Consider the following 22,192-nt stretch of genomic DNA (forward strand, 5'->3'; position numbering starts at 1 on the left):
ATGAAATTTTTTGGCAAATATGACAGCTACCACGAAAAACGTGAATTATATAACAATGAAATCTCTGACATCAGGTGGTTCAGACCAAGTAATAAGTATAAATCGAATCAGGGTTTTCAACTGTGACAACTCATTTTTCATGAGCAATCAAATGACGCATCCTTTTTCTTGTGAGTTATGATCTCAATACAGTTATAAAAGATTAATTCAACTAAAGTAAATTCATATGTGGTTGTGAAAAAGCCAAATGGGTAGTTAATGAGGTATGTGATATTTTATGTAAGCCATTTTTGTTGATTCTTTTACATTGTGATTTTACTTGGCGTAAAATTTGATTTACTCATTTGCTTACTTATTGTACGTTTTAATTTACACAGCTTATGCCTTCTTTATATATGAGTTATTCTGAACACTATTTAATATATAGATATACAATCCTCTAAAACTTCAAATGGGCGAATAGAGTTTAATATTTCTTGTAGTGCTAGGTGTTATGTGTTATTCTTGTACACATGATGAATCTGTGCACTTTGAATCTCCTATCAATTATTTAATGAAATATTTTCCCTGTAAATGCTCATTTAAAAAACACATGCTAATTTGATAAATTAAGTTAATGTTTCCTAAAGAAAAAAAAAATGGCAATGGTTAGTATTTTTCTGTTCTATTTGGGAGCTTTTGGTTTTTATGTATCGTACTTTTTATACAGGTTTTCGCTTTCTAAATTTTTAAACACTGTACGATCCTCATGCTGGTTGTTCCAGAAACACTCGTTGTGGGTATGGACACATTTCCATAAATTTGTGTTTTTTCTTAAATGCCGAAAATAGTAATTACCTTGTGGGTGCTTCAAAAACTAAATCCCTCTATTTTATCTTACTTACCATACTCTCCCAATTACTGTCGAAACCAGTTTCGGATTCATGTGTTTTCTTACCCTAAATTTTTATACACAGTGCTAAAACTGTTAGGTTCGTGAATATTCAACATTTTTTTTTCGCTGAACGTTTTGATAGCAATCATCAACAATCAATAATTATTATGTTGGTGCAGGAATACACAGGTAAATCACTCATTTTTACAAATATGGAAAGCAAATCCTATAGAGTAATAATAATCAGTAACCATATGCATATTCCCTAATTAAACTTGCTGCTTTCTTTTATTTAGTTGATCATTTGCATTTACTTTGAATATGTAAAGTTTATTTTGATTTCACTTATCATTATCTATTCCGGCGGAGAAGAATACACAATCTGAAAACAGTTATAGTACCAAAGATAAACTACTGTTGTAAGTGATTGCATTATATGCTTTAATAAAGTCGTGAATGCTTTCATTTGCATTAGCAAGTAATTTAATCTCAACTCAACTGTGAGGAAGTTATTTTGTAACATAGAAGTTTATTCAGATCAAGAAGGATGTGTTGCTGAATTGCGTTGGTAACTCACTAGAAACAAGCAACTTTAAATACAAGACATCACACAATGTGTTCTTTATATTAAAATTTTGTGTTTTTGTGTTGTTTGGTTGTTGTGTACCCGCTTATTTGCCTTTTCAGTTTTTAAAAACGATAAGTATTACTATATCTAACAAATTTGTATGGTTTTTATTCCTTACATATAATTATACATTTCTAATAGTACGCGCTCAATTCTTCAAAATATGACTCATTAGGACACATACGAAAACATTTAATACATCAAAATTGTTGTACGATCATGAAAAGTTTTCTTTAATGTCCTTCAGTTTATAACTATGATATCAATTGTTAGTTATTTTTGATAAATGAGTACAGATTAACTAATTGCTGCTGTTGAAGAAATTCTGATATTTGGTAATTTTGAAAGTTTTTAAAGTACCAAATTGTGAGTCGCTGCACCAAAGTAATCCATTAATATCGAGAGCTATGTTTGGTTTATATCGTCCAAATCTGTCTTCACAATTGGTAAAACCCATACAACGCAAATATCCTAGTTCGTCTATCACGTGGAGACATCCTTCTGGAGTAGAAACAATAAATCGTCCAGTATCGGTACTGCAAACGCCTGTAGGTCGAAAATTAACTGTATGTTCTATTTCAAGAAATGGTACTGATATTGTAACCATACTAATATTAGCTTTATTTATTAAACAATTTCCATCTGAAACTTTTAAAATTGTAACAGAATGAGTTTCCAGGTCTGATACAGCAATTGTTTCCTCTTTCTTATTATAGGCCATTTTGTGTGGAAATTCGAGTGTATTACATTCTTTTGAAATATCATTCAATTTTAAAAGCAGTTCTCCATGCATAGAATACACATGCACGTGTCCTCTCCTGGAAATGCTCTTTTTGTAAATCGGGTTCCATATATCAGGACCGCAAGCTAATATTTTCCCGTTTGATAATTCAACCATATCAATTGGACAGAAATCAATGCATGTAGCGAAATGTGACCAACCACAGAAGGCATACTTTAAAATCAGTTTCTCGTCGGGAAATGCCACTAATAGACTTTCATCACACATTTCAATAACAGCATAGCATTTATGTGTGTCTGGTATTCTGATTCTATCTATCATTTGTCCATTGTGGTCATATTTCATAATAAATGGTACATCATACGACAAAACATACATACCCCCGTTCTTTGAAGGGGATAGAGAAGAAATAACGCAGTGACCTTCATTATCGACAGGTATCTCTACAACGAATTGGGTATCAAGTTTGCAATCTATATTCGTTTGAACATAATGTTGTTTGTTTGCGAATTGAATTTGTAATGGCGTTCTGGGTTGATGTACGTCTTCTTCTTCATCCGAGGACTCATCAGAAGAACGGCCAAAATGCCTATGTGTATTGAAACACTTTTTACATAAGATTAGTCCACAGACACCACAGCATATGTAAATAACTTCAGACCTTTCGCAGTTCTTGCAATATTTGTCTGGTTTACAAATTGACACAAAGTAATTTGTTAAAAAATGACTAAATCCTCGTTTTGGTATATTAAATTTAGTTCGACATAACGGACATGATAGTTTTTGTTTTCTAGATAACACTTCATCTCCATAATCTTTCAAGCATTTATAACAAAACGTATGCCTGCAATCCAATATTTTTGGAAATGTTAGACTGTCATAACATATTGGACACGTGGCTGCAGTTTCTTCCATATTTAAGAAGTAAGTGTTACAGTTCTTTCTAAAAGTAGACACGTTATATGATTATACATTTTCCTTATTACTAGTATACAAGACATGGTGTTTTTAAAATCGCATTAAAACTATATCTTTAAAATCGTTGATGTGTACATATTTGAAATACGCGGACGTGTTTAAAGGTAGTTATTAGAAATACATTAATATTATAAGTGCATCTTAAAAGCTTGTTCGCAGAATTTATCTAATAATTTTATGTTTCAAATTTTAAACAGCACTTGAAAATATTTGATATTATTTACCTTTTCCTGTCGTATTCACATTAGAAGTGCTTCTGTAAAAAAAATCCTACTAAAATAAGGATAATATCCGTTGGAATTTACAACCAATTGTAGTTGATTCATTGTCCATTACAATTGCACAATCACTTTGGAGTGCTATTTCCTTATTGGGAACTGATTTTTATCTCGACAAAATAATACGAATCTGAACCTAAACAGAAAATTACATGAGAAATAAAAACAAAATATTTTCCAGTTTCTAAATTTAGCTGAACAATATTTCTAAGACATACAATTATTCCTAAATAAAAGTATTAGTGTCAAATCAAACTATAGCCGTAAAGTTAGTTTCACGAAAAACAAGGACATTTTACAACTTTAAAACAAGAAATTAACAAATACACCAATCTTAAATGATAACTTAAAAACCGAGGTCTGCATTCTATAAAATTTATTATTAGGACAAACACATAGTTATTGTTACTTAACACACAGTCATAGTTACTTAAAGTCATATGATACTTAAAAAAACTGAATATGTTACGTATACCAGAATGGCAACTTTTTAAATTAAAACAAGTGTACGTCAACTTTCTTGTAAAATAAACTCCATTATCTTATCAAAATCTTCAATAAAATTGAGAATGGAAATGGGGAATTTGTCAAAGAGTCAACAACGCCAACAACCCAACCGAAGAGCAGGAAACATGTACTGCTATTGAATTTTTATCTTCCAATACACTAATCAACCGACATTTTCCCATATGCAATGCCTTTAACTACGAGATCACTTATATATGAATTTAAAACTCAAGCGTCAAATCAACTTTAAACTTTGGCCTACAATCAAACACAATATATTAATTTTAAAGTTAAAGATAATAATCATTATTCTTCTCGTTTGTAGCGATGGAAATATATATGGTATTGTCAAAATCCAAACATATTTGTAAAATTAAAAAAAAAAAAAAATAGACAACATTTTGTCACTACAGATTCTTGGTCATGGAGAGATTATCATATATATTAGAACAGGTAAATCACAATTGTGTAAAAGAAAGTCAAAACACTGTGTACTTAAAGTACAAAAAAGTGGTCATAAGCCATATATAAAAAAAACACCCCAAGATAACGATTTGAAATAAGTACTTAAATAATCTTAAATGAAGTATACTGAAATTTCAGATCAGTAGATTAATTTGTGTATTTTATTCAATAAAAATGTTTTTACTGAACATTTCCAGTGCATTGTCCGGAAAAGAAATACAAAACAATAGGAAACGATCAATGATAACGCGATGACGATGTTAAACACGACTAAATTCTGCGAAATTGTTGTTTTACTTCCTTTTTGTAATTTGAAACCTTCCTTATAGCTGATTATTGTCTCTTTTTAGACATTGCCTGCACATGATTAGTTGTTTGACATAACAGGACGTTTGTTTTGTTGTTTATTTGTTGCTGCTGTTGGTTATGATGATTTTTTGTTTGATTTTTAGGTGTGGGTTTTTAGTTTTGTTTTCTTTTTTTTAAGGGGGACGAATTTTCAAAGTAGAGAAGTTTACAATAACTCATATATAGAGTGCAAGTAAAAGTATTTTTTTATCAAAAGAAATACATAGAAACAGCATCTGATGTTGAAACCCGACAACTTTCTACTTTATAAGTCACATGATATCTATGATGAGACTATTGTCGAGCTCTTATATTTTATTCATGAAATTCTTATTTTACTTTCAAGAAGACAAGTCGGTCATTTGGTCCGAAGTGACATGAATGGAATATTTGTAAGGGTTTACTGATAAAAGTTTTCAATTAAAACATCAGGTATTTCTTTTCCCCCAGTTACGAAATACATTTATACTCTTACTTAACAAGTATAAAGTGTACTAACATCTAACTTCCTTTTGGTGCGAACCAAGGGTCCGTTTTGAAGATCGTACCTAGACCTATAATGGTTTAATTTAATGAATTGTGACTTGGATGGAGAGTTGTCTCATTGACACTCATACCACATCTTCCTATATCTAATTACTATACACTTTGTTTTAAATAACAAAGAGGAACAAATAAACCGGAATTCTGATTTACATTTTCATAAACGTGTATTTGAAAAAAAATGATACCAAGTTCTAAGAAACCTTCTATATAGCTTGCTATAGTTTAAAAATAAAGTGGAGTGTTGGGTTTATCTACTTAATATTATTCCTCTAATTATATTTTTTTAAGATAAAATTATTTCACAAATCATCCGCTTTGTTATTGCCTATTTCAAAAGTATTGACACACCGTAGAACATAACCTGGATAAAGGCAACAGTAGTATACCGCTGCTCAACCGCCAAAAATATAAGTACTTGCTTTTCTATATATATATATATATTATATTAGAATGTAAAATAACAAAAATACCGAACTCCAAGGTAAATTCAAAACGGAAAGTCCTTTATCAAAAGGCAAATTCAAAAGCTTAAACACATCAAACGAATAAAGTGCAAAATAAGTGAGGCATTTCCTATTTCATTACATATAATTTGCAATTTGCGATCCCAAGCATATCAGTTATCTAAATTATTCGCAAATTTTTCCAACTTAAACGTTTTGATGGTACCATAGTACGAGTCACTACACCAAATGACCCCATGATTATCCAATGCAATATCAGGTACAAATAATCCAAAGCTATCCTCACAGTCTGTCGTACCTAATGCAACTAGTTCCCCAAATTTGTTTATTATATGAAGGTGACCTTCAGGTGTGCAAACAATGAAATTGCCGTCAGAGCTATAACAAATCCCTGAAGCATGAAAACATATCTGGCGTTCAGTTTGAATTGAAGATGTCGACATTTGCGCAATTGTTTTATTTCCACCTTTATATATGACATAGGGTCCACCATTCTCTTGTAAAATTATAACGGAATGGTTTTTATGATCTGCAATTGCAATTACTCCATGCTCCTTGTCATAGGCAATTTTATGTGGAAAGTCGAACAACCCAAACTCTCTGTCAACTGTTCGTAGGAGTTCTCCGAAAGTAGAATATAGTTGTAAACATCCCTGTCCGAATACTGGAAATGACATATGCAACTTTTTACCACATGTTAGTATATTTCCGTTTGTTAACTGAACAATGTCAACGGGAAAATAATCTGGACACGTAACAAACGCAGACCATACACCAAATTTGTAAGAAAGTATAGTTCTTTTAAAGGGAAAAGTTCCCATCAAATTACCTCCATTTGTTTCGTATATTCCCACGCATTGATGTGGTGTATGGATTTTATCTATTGTTTTTCCATATTGATTCATAAGTAATATGAACGGAACACCAGAAGGTACTACTAAAAGATCGCCAGAGGAAGAAAGTCGTATTGAATAAATGACATGAGAGTCGTTTTCTGGTGGTGATTCTACTACAAAATGTGTTTCTAGCTTATAATAATCAATTGTTTTTAAATTTCCTAAGCGTTGTAAAAATGATGAGCTAAAATCTATTCTTGAGTCTAGTATTTCAATTCCATTATCGTGAAGGTCCTCGTTGGGTGGAGAATGGAAATGTTTTCCAAAACAAACCATACATAAAGACAAACCACAATCCTTGCAACTTCCAGAAACTTTAAGATGATTTTTACACTTCAAACAATATTTGTCCGATTCGGAAATACCCACAAAATAGTTTGTTACTAAATGGCTTAGTCCGTAATTTGGTATTTTGAGTTCTGTGCGACATAGAGGACAAGACAGTTTGTGCTGTTTTGGTCCAATCTCATCGGAATAACCCTTTAAACAGTTCAAGCAAAACGTGTGCCTACAGTCCAAAATCTTTGGAGATGTAAATATCTCTAGACATATCGGGCAGGTGTCACATTCGTCCATCTGTAATTTCAAATACATTGAAAAGAAAGATAAAATGTACAGCAAATAGGTACAACCTTTAAGAAACATTTGTTTTTCAAAAGACAATCGGCATACAATGGGAACCAACTGTACCCCTCTTCGTGCCGGCTTGTTTCTTTATTCATTTCAGACCAACTTACAAGGGTTCATTATGAGGAATAAAAGGAGCCAATATTATTTGTTAACTTCTCGATCCTCTATATAGTATGTGTGATAATCATACTGTGTCTGTCTGACTTTACTTTTCGCCAAAGAAAACAAATAATTTCATAGAAAAAATTGTTATTTCTTTTATTTTATACTATAAAAAAACGCATTTTTTTGGTCAGCTGAAATATTAGTTTAAAGTCTAAAACGTTTAATCACTATTAAAGATTGCCTTTTTCTAAAAACTTTTTGAGAAAAAAAATCATTTTATCAATTTTTAATTATGAGCGTGAGTGTCAGTTTATGCGTTTAAATATAATAAGGACGCTTGATATATATATTGTTGAAAATTGTGTCAGCTGTTTGTTTAGCTTAATGTACGGTAAAGATTTTGCACATTGACGAACGCCGTATGGTGACTTATATGTGCCTACAGCTACAACATGGATAGTTGTCTCATTGACAACAATATCACTTCTTATGTTATGTGTAAGTGTTTATTCATATCTTTATCTGGGCATCATCATACGTCTAAACGAAGTTTATTGACATGCAAATTCGGACATTCATTCAAAAACTTAAGTCTTTCAGACTTTTTCTGTTTGTTGGAAAGAGAGATGTATCAATAACACATCTTGACCTTCGGGAGGGGCTTTACTGATATACTGTGCTGTATTAAGAGAGCTACTTGTCGGCAAAGCAAAAAAATAAACACAATCGTCATTCGTTAATGGTAGGCAACATGGAGGCCGAAACTTACTTAACCTTCCCTATCTAACTGTTTAAACAAATATTTCATACAACACCAGCAAGTAAGCAATATGTATACAGACGAGGGAGTAATTCAGTATCAGGCAACATTATTGTTTATTCATAATAATTAACAAATTTTAAAATTACAAAATTGAAGATCTGCCTTAATATTCGTGTACAAAAGTGAAATATGAATTCTGAAATATGTAAAAATAAGTCAATACTTACCGAAGTTGTCATTCTCTGTGAGGAAGAAAATAAATAAAACTATGGAAAAAAATCCAGATCGAAAGAAAGAGGCCAATATATATATATAAAAAGAATATTCCTTATTTATGTTCTATGTGTAATATAATGGAAATTGAACGGTAAATGAGGAAACAATTTAACTGGGAAGTACTAAAAAACCTAGCGTTCATTTAAAAAATCTTAAGGCTTGGTAATATTTGTCTGGTATTCGATCTGAATATTATAAGGGTAATGTTAGTCTGGTATTCGATTTGAATATTATAAGGTTAATGTTAGTCTGGTATTCGAACTGAATATTATAAGGTTGATGTTAGTCTGGTATTCGAACTGAATATTATAAGGCTAATGTTAGTCTGGTATTCGAACTGAATATTGTAAGGTTAATGTTAGTCTGGTATTCGAACTGAATATTATAAGGTTAATGTTAGTCTGGTATTCGAACTGAATATCATAAGGTTGATGTTAGTCTGGTATTCGATTTGAATATTATAAGGTTAATGTTAGTCTGGTATTCGAACTGAATATTATAAGGCTAAGGTTAGTCTGGTATTCGAACTGAATATTATAAGGCTAATGTTAGTCTGGTATTCGAACTGAATATTGTAAGGTTAATGTTAGTCTGGTATTCGATTTTAATATTATAAGGTTTATGTTAGTCTGGTATACGAACTGAATATTATAAGGTTAATGTTAGTCTGGTATTCGATTTGAATAAAACAAAGAATCTTATTTGTCATTAAAATCATCGACTAAAGTTGACATCAGCGACTACCTTAACCAAAATATATATTTAGTGTATAGCGTATGACTGATGAGTCTTATGTAGACGAAACGCGCGTCTGGCGTACTAAATTATAATCCTGGTACCTTTGATAACTATAATTTCAACGTCCTCGTGAGAGAAAAATAAAATAAATTTGGTTTATGAAATGTGAGTATTAAAAAAAAAAATGATGTATGATCCTGGTATCTTTGATAGCTATTTACACCACTGGGTCGATGCCACTCCTGGAGGACGTTTCGTCCCCGAGGGTATCACCAGCCCAGTAGTCATCATTTTGGTGTTGACATGAATATCAATAATGTGGTCATTTTTATAAATTTCCTGTTTACAAAACTTTGAATTATCGAAAAACTAAGGATTTTCTTATCCCAGGCATAGATTACCTTAGCCGTATTTGGCACAACCTTTTGGAATTTTGGATTCTCAATGCTCTTCAACTTTGTACTTGTTTGGCTTTATAAATATTTTGATATGAGCTTCACTGATGAGTCTTATGTAGACGAAACGCGCGTCTGGCGTACTAAATTATAATCCTGGTACCTTTGATAACTATTTGCAATGAGACAACTCTCCACAAGAGACCAGAAAAACACAGAAATTAATAACTATAGGTCAACGTACAGCCTTTAACAATTAGCAAAGCCCATACTGCATAGTCAGCTGGTCCAAGTACACAGTTATCGTCCTTTGGTTTTCGTTGTCTACGAATATAGTCCCTAGTGTAAACAGTGTATAACTTGCATGTTTTATTTGATACACTTTCTCAATTTATTTCTTGATATTAAATGCATGAAATATTAAGTAGGGGGATGTAATTACATTTTGAAAAACAAATTGGGTGCCGAATCTTTATGTTAAGTAGTGATTTGGTCCAGTACAAAAAGGTCAAATTTTATCACGTCTAAAGCTGTCAAACTGAATTTTACACCCCCTTAACACAGAATTGTCAATATTTTGAGTTAGAGCTGGTAGAAGTTTCTATAATTTTGATATTATTTGTCTCACTGGTAGTACACTACACTGTAAAAATCTTTTTGAGAAAAAGCAGGTGTGATTTTTTTTAATTTGAATTTATTGTCTAAAAGAAATGCACTACGAAATAACTGTGTTCTCGGGCCAGCTAAAAAAGACCCCGAAATAAAATTGTAAAACAATTCAAACGAGAAAACTAACGGTCTGCTTTATGTAAAAATTGAACAAGAAACAAATATGCAACACATAAACAAACGACGACAACTTAATTACAGGCTTCTGATTTGGGACAGGCACATACATACAGAATGTGGCAGGGTTAAACATGTTAGCGGGATCTCAACCCTTCCCCTAACCTGGGACAGTGGTATAACAGTCCAACATAAGAACGAACTATAATCAAAGCGCGAAAGCGCTGTAAAGGCAGTTAATTACAGGTTGTGTGTATTTCTAGTCTAGTTATATCATTATCTTCCATAGAACAGAGGTGGTTTGTAGTATTTAAGATTTAGAGTTCTCTTGTACCTAGTTCACCTATATCTATAGTCTACTGTTTACAGTATATTTTCTGTACCTCGCCATGAAATGCATTTTTAAGACATAAGAACTTTTCCTTTTTAATGTAAATAAAACTATTTTTAATTATTGATTATATACACATATTCAATTACTCCTATCCTATGAAAAATAATTCACAAAGATTGACTAGTCTCCGTTCTGTGTGTATTGCTAGAACATCAAGTAACATAATGGTTAATGTACATAGTAACATGTCAACTCTTTTGAAGACAGAACTTTTTTAAAATTCTCCCTCCAAGCAAAATTATTTTTCAGTATAAACATGATAAAGTTATCTACCTGTATTAATGACCTAAGACTCTCAAGAGCCTGTGTCGCTCACCTTGGACGGTCTATGTGCATATTAAACAACAGACACATATAAAATGACAAAATTGTGTTTTTGATGATGGGGATGTGTTTGTAGATCTTTCTTTACTGAACATTCTTGGTGCTACAATTATCTCTATCTATAATAAACATGGCCCAGTATTTACAGTTGAAAATATTTTTTAAAAATTAACAAAAAATACAAAAAATTATGAAAATTGTTAAAAATTGACTATAAAGGGCAATAACTCTTTAAGGGGTCAACTTAAAATTTTGGTCAGATTGACTTATTTGTAGATCTTACTTTGCAGAACATTATTGCTGTTTACAGTTTATCTCTATCTATAATAATATTTAAGATAATAACCAAACTCTGCAAAATTTCCTTCAAATTACTAATTTGGGGGCAGCAATCCATCAACGGGTTGTCAGATTTGTCTGAAAATTCCTGGGCAGATAGATCTTCACTGAAGAGACAATTTCACCCTATGTCAGATTTGCTCTAAATGCTTTGGTTTCAGAGTTATAAGCCAAAATCTACATTTTACCTGTATGTTCTATTTTGGCCATAGTGGCCATCTCGGTTGGTTGACCGGGTCTAACCACACATTTTTTAAATTAGATACCGCAATGATGATTTTGGCTAAGTTTGGTTAAATTTGGCACAGTAGTTTCAGAGAAGATTTTTTGTAAAAGTTTATGGACGACGAAACCAAGTGATGAGTCAGGTCAGGTGAGCTAAAAAGGAGTTTTTAATCAAGGTAACAATGACATCTGGTGGCCATAAAAGCTGTCTCATTAGCATTTTAACCACTTCCCATATTTGCTTTTAAGACAATAGAAAAAAATTATTCAATGCAAAATCAAAACTTACTTGTAAATATGAAATTCTCTTTACAGTATGAGTTTTTCTCATTGTTGGAGATTGTACAGAAGTACAGTCCTGTAACTGCTTATACCCATTTTTTATCCCCTTTAGTTTGATAAACACACAGAATATCATATATTTACATTGTGCCACATCTCCTTATTTTTATATGCATTACAATAACATGAACAATTGTAATTCAAATCTATATATCAAAGCAAAATGAATTTCACTACTTTCATTCATGCATCCTTTGGAAAAATATAAGTTCTAAAATGACACAATATATGTTTATTTATATAAAAATAATATTTAGTTTTCGACTCTTAACAGGTATAAACAAGAATGTGTCCCCAGTACACGAATGCCCCACTCGCACTATCATTTTCCATGTTCAGTGGACCGTGACATTGGGGTAAAAACTCTAATTTGGCATTAAAATTAAAAAGATCATATCATAGGGAACATGTGTACCAAGTTTGAAGTCGATTGGACTTCAACTTCATCAAAAACTACCTTGACCAAAAACTTTAACCTGAAGAGGGACAGACGGACGGACGAACGGACGCACAGACCAGAAAACATAATGCCCCCTACTATCGTAGGTGGGGCATAAAAATGCACAGCTGTGTCATGATTTGTGAAATCTGTGCTGAAAACATAGGCATTTATGGTGTTTGAGTAATTCCATCTGTGAAGCTCAACATTAGCTCGTCAGTTGGTGGTGGACAGTTATAAATCTTTCCTGCAGGATGAATGTACATCTGTTCAGGAAAACCAATTTCACAAATCAAAACTTTCCTCTAGATTTCTCCTACAATATTCATCCAGTTTAGTTCTTTTGGTTTAACGGGACACCGTCCTGATTTTTAATTTTGTAAACCATTCAGTCTCTTGCTTACAAATGGTGCATGAAAATAGGATGGGAATGCATGGCAGTAGACAAGTCTCTATAAAGTGGGTATGTGCCCTGAAAAAAGTTTTATAACATTAGCTTTTTTGAAACTTGTGAAAGACTTGTGCAACACACATACCTAAATAACTATAACATAGGTGGAGAGCATCATTCATGTCAATGTTTTGTTCCTGTTTACATTGTCATTGATATTTTTCAAGAAAGCCCGAGGCATAGCTCATGAATTCTTGTCATTACAACCGAAATTTACATAATTACTGCTAAAATAATTATCAGTATAATATATCTCTTGTAGAAAAACCATACAATTGTAGTATTAACCAAAAAATGTCAAACAGATGATATTGAATCGTAATCCCAAAAGTTATGACGTCTTGAATTCACCCCCTTTTTATTCTAAAACGATAATTGCGGTTGCAAACAGACTTTGGTTTACTTGCATGGCGATTATATAAATAACAGTATATATTTCTTAAAGAAAATAAAGTTTTACCATGAATAGTTTCCTGAACGTAGTCGTTTTCAGTAAAATGTGCCTTGCAAACAACAGCTGATTGATATGGGTTCTACGATTGCATCGCACATGACAATCTACGTTTGAGCCAAGGCGTTGATCCAACTTTTCCTTCTTATTAAGTCATTTAGAAATGCAAGTCCTCCTCTTAAATGACACTCAGGTACACACCAACAAGGACTAGGCATCGTTAATTGTGTGATTGTTTTGCAGTGCAAAAACGGAAGTTAAGGACGGAACTGACTGGTCTCACTAATAAGAGACAAGAAGAATTTTAGAGACAAACAGCGACAAGAAGTTTAATTTAGTGACGAAGCGACAATAACTAACAAGGGACAAGCGAATTGTAATTCTCTCACGAGGCTATTCTCATTTGATGTGATAGGGTGAAGCTATACCTATCAAATATGTCCCTATGAAAAAGAAGAATTTCACTGTTAGAAAGGAAATGATATTGCATGGTTTTGATTCAATAAATTCTTTAAAAGGAAATTGAATTTTTTTTGTTTTTGATGGCCAATTTTTAGCGTGTGCTTAAAATATTTTTTTTTTATATCTAATAAAAACTAATCCCTTTCTTCTTAATAAAAACACATTTTTATCTATCAATGTACAGTAATATAAAAAATGTTTTATAACCGCCCCTATAATAAAAAATAATGCATGTTTTTTTTAATATCTATGGGGAATAAGTTGTTGCAATGACATTTTTTTTATTTATGTATAGTCGCTATATAGTCTTCTTGACGCTTCTTCTCGCTAAATTAATTATATTGTCGCTTCTTATCGCTATTTTAATTTTTTTGTCGCTTCTTATCACTTTTTGACGCTTCTTGTCTTTAATTAGTGGAACCCTATTCAGGAACGATAATTTCATATTTTACATAACTGAGACCGAAATAACTATAACGTCATACGGCTTCACGTACAGAAATACTTTAAATTGTATATTATGCAATATAATTCACGGTCAGTCGACTTTTAATTATAATATCATGTTATATCAACGAGTGAAATGATTTTAAAATATCTTTAGATCGCAAATAGTACTCGAAATTGAACGGACCTCTTTCCACACGGAATTCGAATAATGATAGTGTGTAATCAGATTGACTGCTTATAATGCAAAAGACACATTAATAAACAGATTTTTAAAACGAACAATACACACTGATCGTTTCTTTATTTCCCAATGTAAATGAAAGGAACAAAAACCAATACATACCACAAAAAGAAGAGGAGAAATTTAAACATTTCCGGATCTATTTCTTGCAAAATGACCCCCAGAAAAGATTTGCGTAAGGAAAGATGAACCTCATGACTTGAAAGTCAGGCCTTAAAGCACTGCCTTTAAAAATCAATTGAAAAAAGCTTACTTCATCAGATGGACAAAAATAGAAGTGGACGTGGACGGGTACTTGTACATCCCAACAACAAAAAGACACAAGGTACAGATCTGAGAGTACTCGCAGTTAACTGAGAGCTAGTTCAAAGCCTCTAACAACTAATTAAAAAATCATGCATCTAAGACTAAATGTCTGGGTTTTTTGTTGTTCGATATGTTTAAAGTATCAACCACATACGATCAAATGGGGACGAGGTCTATATAGAGAAAGTGCCAAGTATGTTCCACGTTATAGAAGCTTTGCTCATCTTTTTTATGAGTAATTAGATGGATAATCGGAAGGCTAATGCTCTTCTCTTATCAAACATTCTCTCGTGTATACTAAAAATAATCCCACCGTCATATCAGACAATCATTATTGTGCAACTTCTTTAACGATTTGTTGTTCAAAAAGAGGGGCGAAAGATAGCAGAGATACATTCAAACTCATTGATAGAAAATAAACTGACAACAAAGAAAAAAAAAACTATGTGGGTAAAAAGACTAGTACATGATTGTGAAGGAGGGTGGAAAATTACCTCAACATTATTTCTATAATTTTTGGTCAAACTGGTTAGTGTTTCAAACAAACAGTGGGGATAAGACAGACGAAAGCATTGAACACACCCCAGATTTTTATAAAGATATCATTAACTGTTCGAAACTAACTGATGGAGGTCTAACAAAAAAACAGAAACATTTACAAATATAAGAAAACAAATATTTTGGAACAATAAATTTATTAAATTTGAAAATAAAGCTATATTTAAAAAAAAAATGGATTAAAAGCGATCTTATTTATGTAAATGATATCATAGATGAAAAAGGCTGTATTTCTCACGACATCATTTTAAATAAACTAAAACATAAATCAAACTGGATAGCTGAAATTAATTTAGTAAAGAAATCAATATCAAAAGACTGGGCAGCAATTTTAAAATCGGAAAATTCTATAAAAAGTATTGTTAATATAAAAAGAAACCAATTTATATTGGCTGGTTTACCTATAAAATTAGAAACATTAACAAATAAACTTTTATACAAGTCTCTAATACATAAAAAAATTGAACCAGCTATTGGACCAAAAAAAATGGCTGCGTATATTTGATATAGATGATGTGTCATATCAAAACTATTCATATAAATTTTTATTCAGATATTTAAAAGAAAATAAACTTAGAATTTTTAGATGAAAATAACTACATTTTCTACCTACAAAGAAACTGTTATGCAGGTGGAAAATTGTAAACAATAGTTCTTGTAATTTTTGTACACAAGAAGAAGATTATGATCACTAGTTTATTTACAACCACTGGGTCGATGCCACTGCTGGTGGAGATTTATTTCCCCGAGGGTATCACCAGTCCAGTAGTCAGCACTTTTTGTGCTGACATGAATTATCATTGATATGGTTATATTTATAAATCAACTGTTTACAAAATTTTGAATTTTTGAAATACTAAGGCTTTTCTACCTCAGGCATAGATTACCTTAGCTGGATTTGGCAAACTTTTAGGAATTTTGGTCTTCAATGCATTTCAACTTCGTTCTTTATTTGGCCTTTTTTACTTTTATGGATTCGAGCGTCACTGATGAGTCTTTTGTAGACGAAACGCGCGTCTGGCGTATATAAAAAAATGTAGTCATGGTATCTATGATGAGTTTATTTCTTTATACTGTGTCCGTATTTAAAACTTTTTTGAAAAAAAATAAATGAAGTTTTAAAGAACAGTAAATAACTTTTAAGATAAAACTAAGACACTTAGTATTTGGATATAAAACTTCTGAAGAAGAATATTTTTAACTATTTTTTAACAATTGTGGGTTTTTCAATTTACAAAGCTTACTACATATCTGATCAAAAGACAAAAAATGTCAATGTTTTCTCATTTTTTCTCAATGAGTTCAATAGAAGAGTATGTTTGAAAATTAAAAGTAATGTTTTAGCAACTATTATCAAACATATGAATAGTCATATCAAGTGATTGAGGGATATTATTTAATATGTATTTGATGTACAAAATGTAATATGTATTTTACAACTGGGTGATTAGTGGAATGTAACAGGGAACATCAGGAGGAGCTTGGACTCATGAAGGATATTGTAACAAGCCAATATTGGAAATAAATATTTAATTATGTTTTTAAACAAACAAAATTTAAAAAAAAACCAAACAGACAAATAATAGTACACAAGACACAACATAGAAAACTTAAGACTAATAAACACTTTCCCCACCAAAAACGGGGGGGGGGGGTCGATCTCAGTCTTATGTGCTCCGGAATGGTATGCAGATCCTGCTCCACATGTGACACTTGTCGTGTTATTCATGTTATTACAATCCCGGTATATAGTCTTATTCAGAAGGTCATATTCGTGAAAAGGGAAGGTTATTGTAGTAACGACAGAGGGAACATATCCGATATCATCTGCGGTTATATCATAACAGTCAACCAAATCGTGATGGCGTCCGTAAAATTTCCATTTGTTCAATTTGTTTTCTTGACCTTGCATTGAATATTTTTCATTGAACGCTAAGACCAGAAGTAATCCACGATTCCAATTTTGCCATGTATTAGTTACCAAGACGATTTCAGTTCAGCAAAGCATGCTTATATAGTTGTCTCAATGACAAGTATACCACATCTCCTTATTTTTATAAAGACTGTCAAAGAAGGCAATTATAATCTAACAAATTCACATGTTTTATTTCGTGCTTTCGTTTATCTATTAATATTTTTTAAGCATTACAGAAAAGGCATAACAATAAAAATCCAATCCAATCACTGGAAGGATTATAACAGAAATTTACTACAGGAATCCTTATGTACCGTTGTTTTGTCAACTAGACTATCCTAGGTCGAAAGCAAACAAGGTTCTGTAAAAGCAGGAATCCTTAATTGCAGTTAACTATAGTCAATCTGACAACACAAATTAGGATGCAAACAAGTTTTTGTAACAAAGAGTTGAAATATTCCAATGGGACCTTCGAACTCATAAGTAAAAAAAAGGATAAGGACTAGCTGCAAAAGAAAAAGACCAACAGACAAACAATAGTGTAAACAAAACATAGAAAACTAAAGATTCTGTATTACGAACCCAACCAAAAAATAAGTTCTCATGCACTCTGGAAAGGCAAGAAAGTTCTCGTCGCCCGTCGTATTACTCAGGTTAGTGGAAAACCGGTTATAAGTCTAATTCAGTAGGTCACATGCTTGAAAAAAGGTACAGGATTGTACTAAACCACATTTAGAACATATCTGATATCATCAGTGAAACTGGTAATCTCTAACGGTCAACATGAATTATTATGTACTGTTATATATTGTCAACTTGCCTATCCGAGGTAGGATGCAGCAAGTTTCTGTTAAAGCTGCAATCCTAATTTGGAGTCCTAACTTCACAAGTTTATGTAGCATATAAGGATGACTTCCGCCATTCATAACACCAAACATCGAAGATAATGCACAATGAATATTTTTCAATCAATTCTGGTAAATGTCACTAAATTTTATAAAGTTTGAATAGTTTCTTAAAGCTCAAACGTGGAATCATATTAGACCATAATGCTGCGTTTGCATAACGATTTTTAAAAAACAAGTACATTGATGGGCTTTACTGACAATTTTAAGATCAGTGTTTAAAAATTGGTGCCAATTGTTAAAAAAAATCAAATCTGTTAATTTCGTACGTAGTCAGGAAGAGAATTATGAAACGATGGAAATAAATTTAACAATAACGCCATATCGCTATATCAGTTTTGACACAACTAAATACCACGAAAGCGTTTGTAATTCGATACCTTTATCACAATTAAATTGTACCTCAATTATTTTAGTATTTACAAGTTTAGACACAACATTTTTAATCATTGGTTTGACGTAAAGGGATTTTAGTTTTGTTCGATCCGGTCTGTTTTGGATTGCTTGTTTGTATGTTTGTTTTTTGGGGGTTGTGGGTGGTATTCACAGGCACTTGTCTCAGAAAAAAAAAATTCCTAGGATTTTTTTTTTCTGAGACAAGTGCCTGTAGTGGTATTCGCCAATTAATGATTGGGTCGTTTGTTTGAGTATCCTGAGAATATAATCTTACACCTCAGATTGAGAGAGTGTAGTAAAGGGCAATCCTTTGAAAATAAAGAAAGGGCGTAGAAACAGCAACATATCATAGTTTAACCTGCTTTTTTTCTACCTAGAAAGTCGGAACTGCAGCGCTCTATTATTTATATTTCTAAGATGCATGCTTGATTTGCACAATGACGGTCATTTATTCCGAAGTGACATAAACGTAATATTTAGCAGGATTATCCTTTACCCTTTATAAGAAATATACTTTTACTTAACAAGGTATATGTTATTTCTAACACCAGCAAACACATTTGCGGATATGTTCGACAAAAGAGCTATGTCGTCTGTGTACGAATACATACTCGTAACGTTATGAAATGAGCAAGTATTGGATGTAATGAATCTCACTGTTGAGATAACAATTATTGAATTATATCACAATAACGATATCTTGTCCACATAATTTCAGTGAAATGTTAAAATGTCATGTAACAATTGTTTCATATTTTAATTTATACATTGGTAAAGAAGAAATATGAGTGAGGTGTACATGAAACCAAAAACTCAAGGAAAAAGAAAATATCCAATCAATTTAAAAGAACCCTTGTTGGCTCTTTTGTTTGTTAGCTGAAATAAATAATAAACCAAACCGTGCAACACTTCAAGACATTCCATGAAACGTCCAATAAAATATAATAATGGAAAATTTAAAAAAAGACAAAACTATGAATATTTCTGCAGTGTCAACCTTACATTGACTTTTATATTTTTAATATAAAAATACAGAATATGATAAAAAAAAAATTATACCTTATACGATAAAAAGAAAGAATTTAAATTCAAAATATTTAAAATGATTTCCTTGTAATTTGTTTAATAGTTTTACTGTTTAATGGTCTTTTTTGTGAACGATTTTTACTGTTGTAAACGTAACAAGTTATATGTGACAATATCATAATGTAAAGTACCAATATACAGTCTGAAAGTAATGATATTTTAAAACTAAACTCTTTATCTGTTTGAAAGCAACATGTCTCTGTGATGTTGTTTTAAACATCAAGTCAATCTACAGGTTTGTAAAATCCTCACATTCATATATTATTTAGATTGCAAATGTCGTAGGCATATTTTTTTAATGTGTTACAATTATCATATACCAACTCATTTTATGAAAACAAAACCAAATAAGGATACAATTGTATTAATATATTGGATACATACAGTTTCGTTCTTCTCACAGGAATAGTTTCCTTCACTAGTTTTTTGAATTATTAAACTGAGTATTAATCCTCATATCATTTTTCTTTAAATAAGATTATGAATTTCACAAATTGAGCCATTAAATATGCTAGTCTATTTCAGCACGAGTGACTCAACGTAAAACATAGCCTACAACATTGAAATTGAAAATTAACAAAACAGATTGTAAAAATGTAAGGAATATATAACTAAAGTTCATATGATTTTCGATTTGTAATCACCAGCATATCAGTTGCCTAAATTATTCCCAAACTTTTCCAACTTAAACGTTTTGATAGTGCCATTAAGAGAGTCACTGCACCATACGATTCCATGATCATCTAATACTATACCTGGCACTAATCTTCCAAATTTATCCTCGCAATCTGTTATACCTAATGCGACTAATTCACCAAATTTGTTAATTATATGAAGGTGGCCTTCAGGTGTACTAATAATAAAATTACCGTCAGAGCTAGAAGAAATCCCTGAAGCATGAAAACATATCTGCCGTTCTATTAGAATTGAAGATCCCGATATTTGCTCAATTGTTCTGTTACCACCCTTATATACTGCATACCGTCCATCATTATCATGTACAATTGTAACGGTATTGTTTTCGATATCTGCAATTGCGATTACGTCATGCTCCTTATCATATGCAATTTTATGTGGAAAATCAAACATTCCAAACTGACTGTCAAGTGTTTGAAGAAGTTCTCCGAAACTAGAATATAGCTGTAAACATCCCTGTCCGGATCTTATAAAAGACATATCCAGCTTCTTACCACACGTCAGTATGTTTCCATTTGATAACTGAACTATATCTACAGGGAGAAAATCGGGACAATCAACGAATGTAGACCATTTACCGAATTTGTAGGAAAGTATATTTCGATTAAATGGAAAAGTCCCCAATAAATCACCTGCATTTAGTTCACATATCCCTACGCACTGATGTGGTGTATGAATTTTATCTGCTGTTTCCCCATATTGATTCATAAGTAATATGAATGGAACACCAGAAGGTACTACTAAAACACTACCAGAAGAAGCAAGTCGTATTGAATGTATGATACGACAGTCGTTTTCTGGTAGTGATTCAACAACAAAATGTGTGTCCAGCTTATAAAAATTAACTGTTTTTAAATTCCCTAATCGTCGTAAAAATGATGCGTGGAAATTTATTCTGGCTTCACTTATTTCACTGCCATTGTTGTTATCTTTGTTGGTTGGTGAATGGGAATGTTTTTCAGAACAAACCACACATAAAGACAAACCACAATCCTTGCAACTTCCAGAATCTTTCAGTTGCTTTTGACAATTCATGCAATATTTATCTGCTTCGGAAATACTCACAAAATAGTTTGTCACTAAACGATTAAGTCCATCATTTGGTATTTTGCATTGTGTGCGACATAGAGGACAGGATATAGTGTTCTGTTTTGGTCCGATCTCATCGGAATAAGCTTTTAAACATCTTAAGCAAAATGTGTGTCTACAGTCTAAAATTTTTGGAGATGTAAATCTCTCAAGACATATTGGGCAGGTGTCACTTTCTCCCATTATCTATTAATTAAAATAAATAAAAATAAGTAAACATTTGTATATTCCAATTGTGATGGGGTTTTGAAAGTATTGGTAATTTCAAATATTTGTTTGTCGATTTTCCAATTTTGGACTTTTTTCAATATGCATATTAAGTATCTAATCATTGAATCATTATAACAAGTATGCTACATTGACGTTTTCAGTTTGATTGTTATCATTAACAGCAAATATTTATATTCAAGGATATGATACCTTATTCAAGATGGGTAACTATGTTTACATAAATACAAAACCTTTTTCGTAAAAGTATAGACAATTCAATAATAAAATAAGTCAAGTCCTTGATAGTTCGTGTTCGGTTTCATTACGGTCCTATGAAATATGTGTGATATTATTTTGTGCCTATGTTATTCACAAATTATACAAGTACTTCAAAAGATCATTCTTTCGGAAATGCATTAAATGTTTCAACATAAATCTAAGATAAACAACTAACAGATGTTACGCCTTGTCAAGCGCAACAGTACCTTCGTTTT

General features: G+C 31.8%; 2 protein-coding genes and 1 long non-coding RNA gene across 3 annotated transcripts; all 3 read right to left on the minus strand.

Annotated features, from left to right (window-relative positions):
* Positions 1 to 1,598: 1,598 nt before the first annotated feature.
* LOC139510966 (uncharacterized) lies at positions 1,599 to 21,748 on the minus strand. Its single transcript, XM_071297525.1, has 3 exons — positions 20,363 to 21,748; positions 3,627 to 3,636; positions 1,599 to 3,187 (listed from the first exon to the last, which is right to left on the minus strand). The coding sequence occupies exons 1-3, from the start codon at positions 21,669 to 21,671 to the stop codon at positions 1,804 to 1,806; spliced, it is 2,703 nt and encodes a 900-aa protein (XP_071153626.1). The 5' UTR covers positions 21,672 to 21,748; the 3' UTR covers positions 1,599 to 1,803.
* On the minus strand, positions 5,925 to 7,302 carry LOC139512696 (uncharacterized). Its single transcript, XM_071300549.1, has one exon. It carries the CDS (start codon positions 7,300 to 7,302, stop codon positions 5,983 to 5,985), a length of 1,320 nt encoding a protein of 439 aa, XP_071156650.1. The 3' UTR covers positions 5,925 to 5,982.
* Positions 12,261 to 13,667, minus strand: LOC139512702 (uncharacterized). The gene is made up of 2 exons (XR_011662319.1): positions 13,394 to 13,667; positions 12,261 to 12,954 (listed from the first exon to the last, which is right to left on the minus strand). It is a non-coding gene; the product is annotated as an uncharacterized lncRNA (long non-coding RNA).
* Positions 21,749 to 22,192: the final 444 nt, after the last annotated feature.

This window comes from Mytilus edulis, chromosome 2, assembly GCF_963676685.1.
Source record: "Mytilus edulis chromosome 2, xbMytEdul2.2, whole genome shotgun sequence".
Taxonomy (NCBI): domain Eukaryota; kingdom Metazoa; phylum Mollusca; class Bivalvia; order Mytilida; family Mytilidae; genus Mytilus; species Mytilus edulis.

What these genes read in the sequence shown, in the direction of transcription:
- LOC139512696 (XM_071300549.1), bottom strand. Translation starts at nt 7,302, where the DNA reads ATGGACGAATGTGACACCTGCCCGATATGTCTAGAGATATTTACATCT.
- LOC139510966 (XM_071297525.1), bottom strand. Translation starts at nt 21,671, where the DNA reads ATGGGAGAAAGTGACACCTGCCCAATATGTCTTGAGAGATTTACATCT.